Genomic DNA, 12,449 nt, shown 5'->3' with positions numbered 1-12,449 from the left:
TTCTATGGATTGATGCTAAATGTTAAGGAGTGTATTCATTTCCGAAAGTATAGATGACAGTTTCGTCTTGAAATCTCGAATAACTGCTTATAATCTTTATCTCCATAGGCGTCTTAAAAAGCGTGTCTAGTGTTAGCAGTGTCATGGCATCCCTCATAATGAAAACACAGAAGTGGCACCTGCACTCAGCTTGTCACAATTTGAAAGCTTTCTCCAGGATTCTGAAATTTGCTGTGGGCAAAATGCTTTTTTTTTTTTTTTTAGAGAAAAACCTATAAAGTGTGTCTTTGCAATGAAAATAGTATACGTTACCTTTGTGACAGTTGATAAGAAATAAAATAAAGTTGAAAGCATTTGAAAAATATCCAGGATGGAGCTCTCAAAAGTCAATGTAGTATAACCACATGGTAGTGTAACAAAAATAGTGGAAATATAACCACATCCACATATTCCCAAGTCCCTTTTCACAGGAAATTGTAATTGCAAAAAGCGTATCTTGTACTTAAAGGCACATCATGTAATAGCTTCCACCATTTTATTTTGAAACAATATCAAACGTGCAGAGAGTTCTAAGAATTATTAAAAAGTTCTCTTAAACCTTTCACCCGGTTTCCCCTATTTTACTGTATTTGCTTTAATATATTTTCTCTCTCTTTTCCTCTCTTCCCTCCCTTCCTTTTTCTGTTATGCATTCTATTATCCACCCCCCCCCTCCCCAAACATTTGAAAGTAACTGGCAGGTGTGATTTTCCCAGTATGTTAATTTCCTAACAGGACAGTCTCTTGTGTAACCACAGTACGGGTACCAAACTGAGAACAGGCCATTGTTACATCACTATTATTTAATCAACAGACTTTATTCAAAATTTTCATGTTGCTCAATAATACTGTATAATATAACAGTATACATTTTAAAGTATTGGAATGTTAACAAATGCTGAAGGTCCCATCAATTTTCCCCTCAAGTAGTATTTTTAAAAGCAAAGGAAACAAAACATACTCTAAAATTACAAAAGGTCTTTAATAAAATTGGAACAAATCAACATAAAGATGGTTCTTACATTGCAACTGAATGTTTTCTTCAATATATATATATCTTTTCAACTGATCAGCGAATGTTTGCCCATTGGTAATAAATATTCAAGCACCTTGAAAACGTCCTACCAATTCTTTTTGCTGATCTGTATATGCCTGTGGGATTAGAATAGGAATGCATAATTTAAATACAAATTGCCTGATTTGCATATACAATTAGTCAAGCTACAGCTTGGATGGTAAGCAAAAATTATTGTCCTGTATTACCACTTAGATAGAATTTTAATTTGCTCTGAATATTCAAGCTAAATTAGACCCTGGCTGTATAGTTAGAAGGGCAGCACTTCCCTGGTGCCCCAAGGCATTTATGGTCGTGTAATAAAGGCATTTTTTCTGTCTGTTCCTGAAGAAGGTGCTGCAAGCTCTGCCATACCGTTTCCATTCAGAGTTTAACTGCATATCTTAAAGCAACCAATAACAGCTTAAGGTATTTTATTTAATATTTACAGCCTGGCTCTTTTCCCTTATATTTTAGTTTATAAAACCCATCAGACAGTAATTACAAATGAATGGACTTAAGGAATAATGCTGCTAACATGAGGAAGGCTACAGAAGTCATGGCAGTTAATTACCAGTGGAGGGCTCTTGATGATCCTCAAGTCACGGACCGTAGATGTGTGAAATAAACCATAAACATTTAAGGAACCAGAGGAGTATTTGCATCGCTTACATTTTTAATCTACAGTAAAACATTTTTATTAGGAATCTATGTTTTTAATTAAACAGAACATTTAATTAAGGTGCGTTTTAAGTGGGTGAAACAATTAAGTGCAAGCACTTGAAACATGTCATAATTAGTTTTAATAGAGTGTTAATTGGTACTAGGTTTGCCAAGTTAATAATTACTGCTTATTAAATTTTCAATTAATCATTGTCATTTTGCTTTGAATAAAGATGAAAATTAGATAAACTAATTCAGAGGGAGGATATTTTCCCTTGTTAATTAGAACAGTTAATTTTTTAAATGGAAATTACTTGTTTTAGTTGTCAATCTTATGTTGTGCATTAGCCAAATCTTTGCACACTTTCCACAGCTAAAATAAAAAAGCTAACTGGACACCTTGAGGTTTGTGGGCAGGCCTGATGGTTCCGGCCTGTGATATAATTCCGTTCTGTTTGTCCAGAGCAACAGTTGGTTATGTGAAACTGTGCACTTATTGGATTAACTGGATAGACAACAGGCTAAAATTTGTAAATGAGAAAATGATTTTTGAAAATCTCTGTCATTTAGTCTATAAAGGTACATATCCCTATTACTCAGGAAATGATTTAAGAAAAAGAAAAGCTGAATCATCTGTCTGTTTTATCATCGATTTTCTTTAAAAGGTCTGCACTAACTTAATTGCTATACGAATTACCTTTTTACCATTGTACTTTATTTTTTTACCACTAAAACAGTTGTTTGCCCTTAAATATGTGTGTGTATAAAATGTATTTCCTTTCTTCTTTCTGAAAACTTTGCCCATGTACTTTTCTATGTTCGTAGTAACGTATAGCAGTGATTTTCAACTTTTTTCATATCGTGGCACACGTAAACTAATGACTAAATTCTGGAAAAAAAAATAGGCATAATGTTGATTCATTCACACCCGTGACTATTGTGTTAGCTGTTGTCATTTTAAAAAGTTTTATTTGGCAATCTAACGGAAAAGAGGTCAGCGCCCCTGACTAAATAGGTATTGCATGTCTTAACAATCCTTAGGGCACACCGGTTGAAAATCGCCGGCCGATAGCGTGGTGGCAGGCCGCCTTTATGTTTGTGAATTATCTGGACAGGTTTCTCCTGGTGGTTTTGTCCTTTAAATGCTTAGCCTGGTCTCACAATCCTTTCTGGAGCTACCACGGTGCTAGGAAAGCTGTAGTAATGATAGAAGTAGTTTACAAAATATTCCCAGCCTTAGCTGGTGTGGTTCAGTGGATAGAGCATCGCCCTGAGGACTCAAGCATCCATGTCCAGGCTGCCGGCTGGATCCCCAGTAGGAAGCATGCAGGAGGCAGCCAATCCATGATTCTCTCTCATCGTTGATGTTTCTCTCTCTCTCCCTCTCCCTTCCTCTCTGAAATCAATAAAAAGTATATTTAAAAATAAAATATATTCCTAGAAATGCAAGCCCAAGTCCCACCCTTTGCTTTCTTAAGGAATTTCAGGCATCTGCTGTGTGGGTAGGTAGCCAGAAGCGCCGCCACCCCACCCTTGGGGCGGCAGTCCCACGGGTCCTAGAGAACCCCGTTTGACAGCGCCGGCACCCCGAGCCCCGAGCTAACGGAGGAATGTTCTCTTGTCCCCTGTGGCCCGCGCGCGTGCAGAGGAGGCCGTCAACGAGGTGAAGCGCCAGGCCATGACCGAGCTGCAGAAGGCCGTGTCCGAGGCCGAGCGCAAAGCGCACGACATGATCACCACCGAGCGGGCCAAGATGGAGCGCACGGTGGCCGAGGCCAAGCGGCAGGCGGCGGAGGACGCGCTGGCCGTCATCAATCAGCAGGAGGACTCCAGCGAGGTGAGGGGCGGACAGGGCCTCCGGTTTTTCTTTATTTAAATTCTTTATTGTTGAAAGTGTTACATATGTCTCCTTTTCCCCCCCCATTGACCTCTCCCCGCCCTCTCCCGCCCCCCAGCCCATGCCCTGACCCCCGTGCTGTGTCCATTGGCTATGCGTATATGCACGGATTCAAGTCCTTTGGTTGATCTCTTACCCTCCACCCCCGCCCCTCCCCTGCCTTCCCTGTGAAGTTTGACTGACTGTCCGATACTTCTACGCCTCTGGGTCTATTTTTGTTCATCAGTATATGCTGTTCGTTATATTCCACAAATGAGTGAGGTCATGTGATATTTATCTTTCTCCGACTGGCTTATTTTGCTCAGCATAAAGCTCTCCAGGTCCATCCATGCTGTTGCAAATGGTAAGACTTCTTTCTAGAGGGCTCAGTTGTGATCCAGGAGATCACAAATCAAAGCAGCTATTGGACTGAGACCAACACATCTTTGGGGTGAAAATTAGGATAATTTGGGAAGTTCTGGCACGTGTGGAATTGGTTGAACGCCGATCAAGTTTTGTCTTTATTAGAGACCTAAAAGAACAACTCCGCCAAAGGAAATTTTTAATATATTTGCGAGGTAACAGATTGAAGTGAAATTCTTATAACTTCCTAGCACCATTTGGAGACTCAACACTCAGCTGTGTATGACAGCATATGCACGAGGCTTCTTTCTAAAGGCAGGGATTTAACAGTGATACCCTGTGTCAGCTGCTCTCCAAACACACATGACATGCCTGGGATCAAAGTCATTTCCTTAACTACTGGTCCTAAACCCAGTGCTAAAACCATGTTTGCAATAATTAAACATTTCTAAGAGATTTTCTGCACAGTCTGTTTTTCCACATTATTTCTAATAACTATTATGAACATTTTATTAGGTGACACCACTGACAGGGGCAATGATATTTTGTATTGTTCCAGGATATTAAAACACACACACACACACACACACAGCCTGAATGGCTCAAGGAGCTCTAACAGAATGCGTTCTAAAATGGTCTGTAAGTCAGAGCACGTGGTGCTATTCCGCATTGATACAGCACCACAATGGCCAACCCCAAAGTAACTGTGCATAAAGGACAATTAACTGAACTCGAACAACCAGGAGCTGATAAATCGATGGTCTACCAGAGTACATATCTATAATTTGGGGGGGAGAGTAAGAACTTGATTTGTACCAGGCCTCTCTGTAGATGAAAGACCCTGTGGGAATCGCTCGGTGCCCAGAATTTCTATTTAATGTGTAGCAGATGAATATTAAGAGGACAAAAGGAATTGATTTTCAACACTTGAAAGTTTCTCGGGAAAAGAGGGACAAAGGGAAGTTTATCTACACTTCCATTGCTGACTTTTTCATTATTAAGTTAACGGAGGCATAAATTCACTTTTATTGGCATCTGTGGCTAAGATATTTAAGGACCTTGTTTTGTGCTTTAAAAAAAAAAAATCATTCGCATCTTTTGGAGAGACTTTGTCCCGCTCTGTTCAAGTCAGTAATGCTGTGAGGCACAGTTGTTGGCATTATTAAAACCTTTTCACTTTCATATGACTGTTTCAGGTCTGTTGTTTAGATTGAGTATTCTGTAGGTCACAAAATTCTGAAGAGAAAATGTGTGGAAAGAAATTGAGAACTAAGTCTTTGTATTCATCTTATAACATGCTCTAATTCCTTCAGTGTCTATAAGCTTTTTATCTTTATTCATAAAACTTACATAGAAAATGTATGATCTTGATCTTAGTATTCAGCATTATAAAAATACTAGAGGCCCAATGCATAAATTCGTGCACAGGTGGGGTTCCTCAGCCTGGCTCGCGATCGGGGCCCATCCAGGCCTTGTTGCCCAGTCCAGGGGGAGGAACCGCAGGAGGTTGGCTATGAGAGCGCACTGACCACCAGGGGGCAGCTCCTGCATTGAGCGTCTGCCCCCTGGTGGTCATTGTGTCATCCTACCAACCAGTCGACCAGTCATAATGTCATTTAGGTTTTTATATATATAGGTGGTGTATCAAACAGTAGCAATGGTAATAGTAGATCGCATGAAAAAACCTAGGTATGAGTGATTTTCTACAGTTACTGTTTTCCTTTTGGGATCTCTTGGGAAACTGATCTTTAATATGGCACTACTCTTATCTTCAGTGACACTTCTCAAGGAATTTAAAGCACAGTGTGCTGGGAGGAAGGGTATGGAATTTAGAGGGCCATATTTAATTCCTGGTTCTGCCTCCCACAATTCTATGGCTTTGAGAAAGCCACAAAGGCTCTATAAGCTTTGGTCTTTCACATGATGTGAAGAGGCATGCAACTGTCTTCTACAGTGGCTATAACTTTGAGACATGACAATTTTAGCCATGAGGGAACTCACCTGGCTAGAGTCACACAGCTAGGAGATGGCAAAATCTACACTGGAACTCGGAGTGTGCTGTCAGCCTGTACCTGTTCCACAGCAACGGAAGGAGGGTCATTTCATGAGGATCACGGCAGTAATTTGGGGGTGCAGGTACAGAAATGCAGCACAGGTCCTGTCCCCTACTTTTCTTCTCTCTAAACTGCAAGGCCACTTTTCAAGACTTGAGCAGGATGGATCAATCTTGCCAATGATTAAGCCTCTTTTCTGCAAAAGTAATGTAGACATTTTCCTGAGAGAGGAGAGAAAGATACGGAAGAAATTTTCATTTGAATGTAGCTGGGTCTCCTCCAGACTTGCACACCAGTCTACGCACACACTGACACACACACAAACACACACTATAAAAGTGCTTTGACCAAGGACTTGACAAGTAAAGGGTTAATCTATTAGCCCTAAATTAATGTCTCTAATTCTCCTAAGGAAAGACTGTCCTGGAGCAATCTACATGGTTAGTGGTAGATTTAGTTCAGTTGTATCTTTTGCCCAATGGTTAAGTGGAATTTTGTAGGTAAATCCTTCCCCCCACCCCTCTCTTTGGAATTTTCCTTTTCATTTAAGATTGAGGACACAATTTTGAATCCAACATATTTTTCTGTACCCTGTTTTGCCCTTGTACTCAGGAATGTACGCCTAGTCATAGGAACAGTGTGATAAAAGCCACCCCAGCAATGATGCTTACAAGTCACCTCAAGTCTAGAAAGCTCCCTGGGGCCCTCCCAGACAGAGCCAGGACAGCTCTGGCTTCCCTGGGCTAGGACAGAGCTCCCCTTCCAGCCTCATCGTGGCTGGCCCAGGATGGGGAATCCGTTAGGTCAGGACTGCATGGCCCACCTGAGCTACAGAGAAGACAGTGTAGGTACTTCTCGGAATTCTCTTCTATATTTTTATATTCAGGAGGTTTGATTGAATTTTAACTAGTCAATAAACCAGATAACACCCACATAGCTTTTACTTTAGAAATTTTATAAATTGCTCATATTTTTCTTAGAAAAATAAATAAAAAAAGGTCTCGCCATCATAGTAATTGGTTGAAAACAATATTTCCATTAAATATAGGATCCATTGATTTTAAAACTGGATCCAGAAACGAATGGACATTCTTTTAAAAAATCATGTCTGGCTCAGTGGATAGAGTGTTGACCTGCAGACCAAAGGGTCCCGGGTTCAGTTCCAATCAAAGGCACATACCTTGGTTGCATTGGCCTGGGCCCTGGTCAGGGCTCGTGCAGGAGGCAACCAATCGATGTGCTTCTCTCACATCAATGTTTCTCTGTCTTTCACTCTCTCTTTCCACTCTCTCTCAAAATCGATGGAAAAATATCCCCTGATGAGGATTAACAACAAGAAAACAAAAAATCATGTTTGTGCCTTGCCCAGAGGAGTTTGCTACTTGATGCATATAACTGTAAATTGCAGGGAAGATGGGAAAGGAAGCTTCACTATGCTTTGAGAGCAGGAATGTTTTGGAAGATCACTCAGGCTGCATCATGTAGAGAGATGGGAGGAAATGAAAAGGAGGAACCAATCTGTTTTAGGAGACAGCTGAGGAGGAAGTTGATTGGATCAAGATGGTTGGTGGTGGTGTTGGGAATGTACTAGCTGAATATCCATGAGATAGCATGGGTAGGACTTGATGATCCATTAGCCATCAAGGAAGAAGGAAGAGCTGTGGTTCTTCAATGGACTTGCAGGGTTTGGAGTATACCCATCAGGTGATCTTCCTTGAGCAACCTTCAGAAACTCAGTGGCTTTGATCTGTCCAAAGTGTGTGTGCTGGTGGCGAAGGAGTAAGTTTTCTTCCGTTTTTGTGCATGAACAACACAAGTTAAAATGTTTAAAAGAGCTCAGAGCAGTTCTTTATCCCAGACAGATCTCCTCTGTGGATTGGAAAGGGCAGAGAGAGCACAAATGCTTAAGTACTAGTTCATGCGGTCTGATGTGGAAATGAGGATCGTGCACTGTAATATATAAAGGTGGCGTTCCGGGTGCCATACATCTCAGTTTGAGTGAGACATTCTCAGTTACTTCTGTTGTCCCCATGTAATTATCAAAAGCGCCCCTTTCACTCTCAGGTGCCCTGGCCTGGATAGTAGATTATAGAGCCACACCCCTGAAAGGCCACGTTCAGCCAATCAGATGATCCTCTTCTGCTAGCAAAGCTCAGAGGCAGATGGGTGTGGAGGAGGAACCCAGGAGGAGGACTCAGAAGACTGAATTCTGGCTCCAGCTCAGTCACCGCATGGGGGGTTGGGGGTGATTCGTTTTGCTCCTGCCAGCCTCCATTTTTCTCAGTAAGGAATGAGATGTTATTTTTTTTTACATAAAAACTTTAATTTCACATGTTTTGAGAGCAATAGCACAAGGCATTATCTGCCATATTTTCCACAGTCATTTGTCACAGGATAGAGGAAATTTTCTGACTAAAACATTCTTTTTCCTCTTTCCCTTATTTGAAGCCACCTCCAATTGTAGATATGTGTGCATCCCTTGCCTAGATCATATGATCTTTATAATCTGAATCAATAAAGCTACACATGTAGATGATAGAAAAGTCTCCTTCAGGGGGACTTTAAGAAATAACCTGGCCTTAACTGGTTTGGCTCAGTGGATGGAGCATCGGCCTGTGGACTGAAGGGTCCTGGGTTCAATTCCGGTCAGGAGCCTCATGCCCAGGTTGTGGGCTCGATCCCCAGTAGGGGGCATGCAGGAGGCAGCCGATCAATGATTCTCTGTCATCATGGATGCTTCTATCTCCCTCTCCCTTCCTCTCTGAAATCAATAAAAATACATTAAAAAACAACAACAACAAAGAAAGGAAAGAACCTGAACTTCAGAGTTGGAAGACCAGAGTTCTAGCTTGGAGTGGCTGTTCATGTGTTTCTTTTGAGCTCTTCACGTTAAGGACTTCTTCTCTCTAACACCTGAATTCAGTCTTTCTCTTCCTGCCTCCATTTTCACACGTGTTGAATGGACCTAATAATGCCCATTCTGCTTAGAAAACCCTCCAGCTCTGAAAGGCCAGCTGTAAAGAATGGAAACGTTCCAGAAGGAAGAAGGGGCTGGAAATAACCGAATTGGAGGAAAGAGCAGGGAGAAAGTGTGGATGGAGTAAGGCAAATGGCACTTGGGTATTGTTTGTAGGGGGCCATGCGATGCATCATTCAAACAGGAACACTTTTCGGAGTAAAAGGGCGAGCTTTTTCCAGGACAGAGCCGTCCTCTAACCCCGGCTGTCCCGGCGCATGGGAACCCTGCCCAGCATGGTTACTGGGGGGTGACATGACGTTTATTTTGCCGGGGGTAAAACAAGAAGACCTACAATGAATGTTTAACTCTGCGCCAGATGTGGTAGAAAGTGCTTTCTGTCCTCGTGCTCATTTGCTCTTTCTGTGAGTTCAGGGCGAGTAAACGGTGCTGTGGTCTTCATTTTGCATTCGAGGGAGGTCAGGCCTCCGCTCAGGGTCTCACCGCAGTGAGTGCGAGCTGGGCCTCAGTCCAGGCTGCTGCCCTCACCCCACCTCCTGGACAGCCACGCGGCAGGAGTGGGCGTCTTTCTGTCCTGACGGTGCGGTGGTGTCTCTGTTCCCTCATTGGACTTCCTCCCGATGACTCCCACCTGGTTCTCTAACTTTGCTTGGGTTCATCGTCTGTCATTATTATCGCAGAATGATGCTGGACCCCGGACATATCTAAGCGACGGGGTATTTTCTGTAGTTTCTCTTTTTACAGTGTTTACCTATCTCACCCAGAATGTACTGCCAACATTAGCGTACATCAAAAGGAAGGACATTTGCTGAATCTGGCCATCTGAGACTTTTTATTTTCCATGTTTATTTCCTCTTTATATACTTATACCACCACCACCACCACCACCACCACCCTCCCCCTGCCCAGTAACACTGTCAGCTACGGCCTATTTTAAAAGAACCCGCAACAGCTCTTCTTTGAGATCCGTATCTGCCAGAACAGGTTCTAAGAAAGAGCTGAAATGGACAGAGTGTGACATTCTCGAAAGTACTTGGTTTGCAGGCCTAAGACCTGGGTGAATCACGTATGAAGTACGTTGGCGATGTACTTCATATCTGTGTGATTTTGCGTAAGTCATCTGCTCAAAAGTTGTTTATTCTCTGAGCCTCAGGTTTCTTGGGGTCTGTTTCCTGCGCTGCAGCATGTATTTTACAGGGGTTTTAAATTGTTGAGCGCAATGTAAGATGTGATCGTTAGTGTGAATATAGGTTGTGCTACCTTGCGTAGAGTTCTTTTAATTCGGGGAATTTTAATTGTAAACATTCTACTAAATTCATTGAGCATTCTTTGCAGGTGAGAGGGTTTTTTTTTTCTTCTCTGGAGAATTATAGGTATGTAAGAACTGGAGAAACAAAGTAATTCAGGAGGAAGTGTTTTGTTGGTTGGAAAAGGAATTTTCCACCAGAGGAACCAGAAAAGGTATTATTTTGCCAGTAGGGCAGAATGTCCATTCTCTATCTAAAATAACAAGATGAAAGAAATAATTTTGTTCTTAGGAATGAAGAGAAATGCTGATATGAAACAAAGTATTAATAGTCTTTGACATACAGCTTTGGCATTCGAAAGCTCCAATCCATCATTCCCATTTTCCATGTAGTGTTAGTACATTTAGCAAAGGGGAGCATGGTGTTCAGCCCCATGTTCTTCATCTGACTCAGCCCAGTTTTGGTCAGTGAACTAATTCCCACTTTTCAGATAGGGAATAAAAAATCCTTTATGCTGAAAAGGGACTATATGGTCACAAATAAGGGAAGACTATAAAGTGCCATTAGATTTGGGAATGGAATTTGCTATGCAATGCTATTCTCGAGCCTTCTACACTATTGTGATAATTGAGTCACCAGCATCATTCCTTCAGGGACTGAAAGGAAGCTCAGTTATTAAAAAAATAATAAAGCAGGTAACAAACAAAACAAATAGAGCAAGTATCAGGAAATACTAGCCTGAATATAACAAGCACAAATTTTTTTTAAAAAAAGTAAAATTGGATGAAGTCATGGATCACTGTATCCCTGCCCTTTTTGGCTGTACACAATTTATGGGGACTATACCCAATTTTTAGTTTCCACCTTTGTGAACAGCAGAAAGCTTAGAAATGTAAAATTATTCAGGTGACAGTCCTCACAAGCTTCTGTGCATGTCCCTGTCCCCAGAAGCATGGCGATGAGGGGCCGAGTGCCACTGCTCTCTCAGGCCTGCAGGTATGGACTAGTTGACAGGAAATTCCGAAGAACCACCCAAGAGAAATATATTCATAGAAATTGCTTTGTCTGTTTTCTAATGAGCTTTTTAAAAGCAATGTGCAGTTTGGATTTGTTTTGTTTTGTTAGTTGAATACTTACGCTAAAGTTCCCTACACATTCACTGCAGTGCAATGTCAAGAGGAATAAAAATATGTCGTTCGTTTGTGTCTTTTCCCCACCAGGTCATTTGAATTGCTCTTTGTTGTACCTTCCTCCCGCTGAAGGTTGTTTTTTCCCAGCTGTGGGTGGTAAATGAATCTGATCCAACAACTTGGGAATGGGGATAGAGGTAAAATTAGCAAGAGCCCTTGAATCCTGGGTCAGAATCCGGCCGTACAAAGACACGAAGGCTCAATTCCCAGCAGCTTCATGATCCAAAACATCTGTTTCTATATTTGGCATAATTCCATTTTTTTTTATTTGTAAAATTGTTCCCATCTTTGAAAACACTTTAAAAATAAAAGAAGTCCCCATCCTGTCTCCTCTATCCAACCCCCCAACACATGCCTCTGTAATTACCTGGTGTAGCCTGTGTGTTTAATCAGCTGAAATGGAGGAGGTTGCCTACATCTGATTTCAATCTGACGGTTGCGCTGAGTCCCGGGCAGTTACCACTGTTGTGTCTGCCAAAATGTGCCTCTGCCAGAGAAGAATACCCTCACACCAGGGTGTATTTTAAAGAAGCCACTCGACTTAGATAGATATTTAATTTCCTTAAAATATTGTTTTGGATCTGAGTCTCTGTTCTCTAATTGGAATTTTCTGCTGTCATTTAGTAATTTCAAGTATTTGCTGCCTTTGTTCCAGGATCCACCTGGCATTCTTCAAAAAGTGACTAAACCGCCCTAACTGGTTTAGCTCAGTGGATAGTGTCGGCCTGTGGACTGAAAGGTCCCAGGTTCGATTCCGGTCAAGGGCATGTACTTTGGTTGCGGACACATACCCAGTAGGGAGATGTGCAGGAGGCGGCTGATCGATGTTTCTCTCTCATCGCTGTTTCTAACTCTCTATCCCTCTCCCTTCCTCTCTGTAAAAAATCAATAAAACATATTTTTAAAAAAAGAAAAAAAGATGACTGCACAGGGCTAAGATCCCCTTATATAGCATTTGCAATGGGGTTGGTCTTGCCAAAGGAACT

General features: G+C 41.7%; 1 protein-coding gene across 3 annotated transcripts in view; it reads left to right on the top strand.

The window, feature by feature from the left end:
- Positions 1-12,449, top strand: part of RUNX1T1 (RUNX1 partner transcriptional co-repressor 1) — a 144,757-nt gene that overhangs the window by 129,132 nt on the left and 3,176 nt on the right. For all 3 annotated transcript variants that reach the window (XM_081110883.1, XM_081110884.1, XM_081110882.1), the window contains exon 10: positions 3,403-3,593. In XM_081110883.1, the coding sequence (XP_080967009.1) occupies positions 3,403-3,593 (191 nt within the window). The remainder of the gene's footprint in view (positions 1-3,402; positions 3,594-12,449) is intronic.

This window comes from Myotis nattereri (assembly GCF_964212035.1).
Source record: "Myotis nattereri genome assembly, chromosome: 17".
Classification (NCBI taxonomy): Eukaryota; Metazoa; Chordata; class Mammalia; order Chiroptera; family Vespertilionidae; genus Myotis; species Myotis nattereri.
The sequence above is the reverse complement of the archived record's forward strand: the minus strand, read 5'-3'. Positions and strand labels throughout refer to the sequence as shown.